At 38.1% G+C, this 3,953-nt stretch overlaps 1 protein-coding gene across 2 annotated transcripts; it reads left to right on the plus strand.

The window, feature by feature from the left end:
• Nucleotides 1-439: 439 nt before the first annotated feature.
• On the plus strand, nt 440-2,245 carry hoxc6b (homeobox C6b; the record flags this gene model as incomplete). Of its 2 annotated transcripts, none has more annotated exons than XM_084394635.1 (2): nt 440-833; nt 1,239-2,245. In XM_084394635.1, the coding sequence occupies 2 exons, from the start codon at nt 440-442 to the stop codon at nt 1,541-1,543; spliced, it is 699 nt and encodes a 232-aa protein (XP_084250761.1). In that variant the 3' UTR covers nt 1,544-2,245. The 2 variants fall into 2 exon arrangements, with proteins under 2 accessions (XP_084250761.1, XP_084250762.1); XM_084394636.1 differs by having other exon boundaries at nt 440-830; nt 1,239-1,956.
• Nucleotides 2,246-3,953: the final 1,708 nt, after the last annotated feature.

The following is a 3,953-nucleotide window of genomic DNA, read 5'->3' on the forward strand; positions in this document are numbered from 1 at the left end:
GTGTGTGTGTGTGAGAGAGAGAGAGAGAGAGAGAGAGAGAGAGAGAGAGAGAGATAGGGAGGGAGGGAGGGAGAGAGAGAAAGCTTGAGAGGAAAGAGAGAATCAATAATCAAATATCTCAATAAAAGGGGTGTTCGTGCGTTATGTTCCCTTCCCTACGCTGTTGTAACAGGGCAAAGAAAAGATTTTCGTACTTTTATTGTTGCTTCCTGTATTTATTTATTTATTATCGGAGTGGTCAGCTGATATTGTCATCTTGTCAATCTTATAGCGAAGATTTTGAATGAGTGCACATTCTCTGCTGGGGTTCTGAAATAAATTATAAAGTAGGTTATTTATAAAAGACGTGAAATAAGATATAGGTTGATAAGGATAAAGAGTGCGTGAGAGAAAAAGAGAAGGGAGTGAGAGAAAAAGTGGCGTGTAAAGTAAAGAAGGTATGAATTCCTATTTTACGAACCCGCCGCTCTCGTGCCATTTAAACGGTGGTCAAGAAGTTCTGTCCAATGTGACCCTGAGCTCGACAAACTATGACCCGGTCCGACACTTCTCTCCATATGGCGCGGCCGTGGCCCAAAACCGGATATACGCAAATCCGTTCTATTCGCCGCAAGAAAACGTGATGTTCGGGCCAAGCCGAGGACCGTACGAGTACGGGTCAAATGTGTTCTACCAGGACAAGGATGTGCTTCCTAGTTGCAGGCAAAGCCTTGGGCAAACACAGGGTTCATTGACCCAGGATTACGCTTCAGACCCAGGCAAGACTGCGTCTCAGGAACCGAAAGGAAATATTCAAATATATCCGTGGATGCAGCGGATGAACTCGCACAGTGGTGAGTAGCCTATAGACACAAAAGAGATATATTTAGTGCAGGACGGACCTGTTTGTTTTTACGACTGGGAACCCCACGTTTTATGACCCCATAAAGCACTGATGAAACTGTTTGTTGCCCTGCGATAAATGCGTTTGGTCGTCAGAGAAATTCCAACACGCTTTAGGCTTCCACTAACCAAATCTATTCAGTAGCCTAAGAGAGTGCATAAACGTTAAGAATTAGGCAGAGAATGTTAAAATATCTAATTAGTAGAAAAGGGACAGCTAGTGAACTTATATTTAGCTTGATGTATAGCCTATAATGCTCTTTAAATTTACATTAGCCAGCCTATTTTTAAATATAGTTGTACAATATTTGGAGCCTTATCTTCTGACTTTAACCAAATAATCTCTTTTCTAACAGGAGTTGGCTATGGGTCCGACAGACGGCGAGGTCGCCAAATCTATTCGCGATACCAAACTTTGGAACTAGAGAAGGAATTCCATTACAATCGTTATTTGACGAGACGCAGAAGAATCGAAATTGCCAATGCGTTGTGCCTGTCGGAACGCCAGATTAAGATTTGGTTTCAGAACCGCCGGATGAAGTGGAAGAAAGAGAGCAATAATCTCACACCCGTCCTCAGTGACAGTGGCTCGGCAGGAGCTGGGCAGGACACGGACAAAGAAGAAGCAGGGGAAACATCCGAGAAAAACGAGCATAACTGACGGCCTTACCGCCTTATTAAAGGGTCTACAACATTCAGTGTGAAATAATGTTGCTACATGATAACTAGGCTACCTGTCGAACTTTCATAATTTGCACAATTTATTAACACCAAAACCTGTTACATTTAGTGAATTAGTCGTGAAACGTGTTTTTCCACTCCATTTATTCTTTCCCCAAAATTGTGGAAACCTGTTTAATTCCAGAAATACACGATGGATGGCTATTATGAATCAAAGAAAGCAACCACTGGACAGAAAGCTGGAAAGATTTTTATCCTCAGTGTATGATTTACTCTTGTTAGGATAGTCTTTTTTCTTTAAAAAGCATCTTTTTTTATTTTGATATCTTGGGTGATGGAAAGTGCATAAGGGGATGCAGTATTTGATCAAACACATTAAATTCCAAATATTAAGGCTACAATCATTTTTTAACATTATCGTGTATTACCATACACTGTAAAATCGATAATGGCAAGTACATTGTAAATGTTTGTAAATATATGAGATTCAGATTTGTGTAGCTTTCCTTACAATGTTCTGTTTTGTGCTTTTCTTTACTTTGTGCTTCGTTCTGTAAGAACCAAACGGTGTAAAAAGTATTCTCAGAATTTTTTTCAAAACTTGGAATATTAGCTAACAAGCGATATGAATTTAATGTTTGAAAATCACGGAAAATATTATTCAATAAAGTTGAAATGAATGTAAAGATACCTGATTTCCTGTTAATTATTAAATATATGAAGTCGTGTGCGCAACTTTGAAACATTAAAATGACAACAGAAACCAACCCTTAAATAACAAGATGAGATTGGCATCGAGATACTGCCTTACTTCTGATATGATGTTTAAAAAGCATTTCTCCCAATTATCTTATAAAACTTTTAATGATGTAACACATGGGCCAACACGATCATGTCCACTCATGATTACGCTTTAGCCTACCTTTTATCTTACACAATCCCTTTGAAACACGATACATCATCGTCCCGTTATATATAGGGACTATCTGTTTTTGCTGTGGCTTTTGTGAAGTCTTTCACTGGTTTCACATATTACTGGTAGGCTACTGAAGTACGCTACTTAAACAATTAAAAACTGAACAAGTTATTTTTTTTATACGTTTGACATATCTTTATTCAACCAAATAAACTAATGTTAAAAGTACCACGAAATAATTGTGAAATTACAGTAAGATGCAGTAGGATATTTTATATTGTCTTTGTGTGTTTTTGGTCTGACAGTTGCGCTGCTATGTGCTGCTACTAATAACTTAAATGCTTAATATTTCTCGTATCTGTACTTAACAGCAGATGACGCTATTGGCCTTCAGGCCCGCTTTTCTTCATCGTGACCTAAAATCCCCAACATTTTACCATAAGCTCCTGATTAAACCTATTTTATGACTGAATCGAGATCAAGATTGAAAACCTCAAAGCAAAACAAAGAAACCAAATCAAATAGCCAAGGCTAAATAATGATAGGCTACGCATTCTTATACGGTTTATGAGAAACTTTTCAATTTAGTATGTAGTCCTATATAGCCCATTCGGTTCAAGTAATCTCATACTTTAGGCGCCTGATTTCGCTGTTCACAACAATGATTATTGCCGCAATTTGCTGGATTATCAGCACAGGTCTTCTGAACCCATATCGACAGGTCAGGTGTTGGGTAGTCAGCACTTAATTAGCCTATTCTAGAATAGCAAGTGTCCTTCAGTTGATAATTGCCCATGGCCATCTAATTCCGATTTCATCATCCTAAACCACGGAGACAAATGAGTCTGTAAGAGAAAGGACAACATCTGATAATTCGTGGGAGATATAAGAAATCGCCGTCGAGAACAAACCTGTCCAGCCTGTGGGAAATAGCTGTGAGCCAAATCGGACCAGAAACGAGGATGAGTAACTTCACATGAGACACGGTAAGGTTGCCACTGTTGCTTTTTCACTTTCTCTGCTACATGTGTTCGTTGTCGTTTTGTCTTTCCAGTCTCTTTAGTTCATTTCTTGTTTTCTTAAGTTTTATAGACCTTATTCGGACATAGTAAAACTAGCGGTAGTAAATTTTATAACAGTCATCAGTTGCTCGTAAAACTGTCCGCTAACGCTAAATTTATGATGGTAGGCTATAATTAAATAATTAAACTTTTCAAAACACGGACATGCAATGAAACGTGTTTTAACATCGTTATTTTATAGCCTAAATATGCCAACATTAATATTTTATGTTATAGTGATATTATACATAGACCAGCCTATCTGTGTAGACTATAGGCTATTTAGTGTTTTAGAGCACTTTCTACAACCTTAGCTAGAGTGATTTGATTTGACAAAGGATTTATTAGAACCAGCCAGCTTGGCTACATGATAATATGCTAAGGCTAAATATTTTATTCACCGGATAGCAAAA

The sequence above is a fragment of the Rutilus rutilus genome (genome assembly GCF_951802725.1).
Source record: "Rutilus rutilus genome assembly, chromosome: 22".
Lineage (NCBI taxonomy): Eukaryota > Metazoa > Chordata > Actinopteri > Cypriniformes > Leuciscidae > Rutilus > Rutilus rutilus.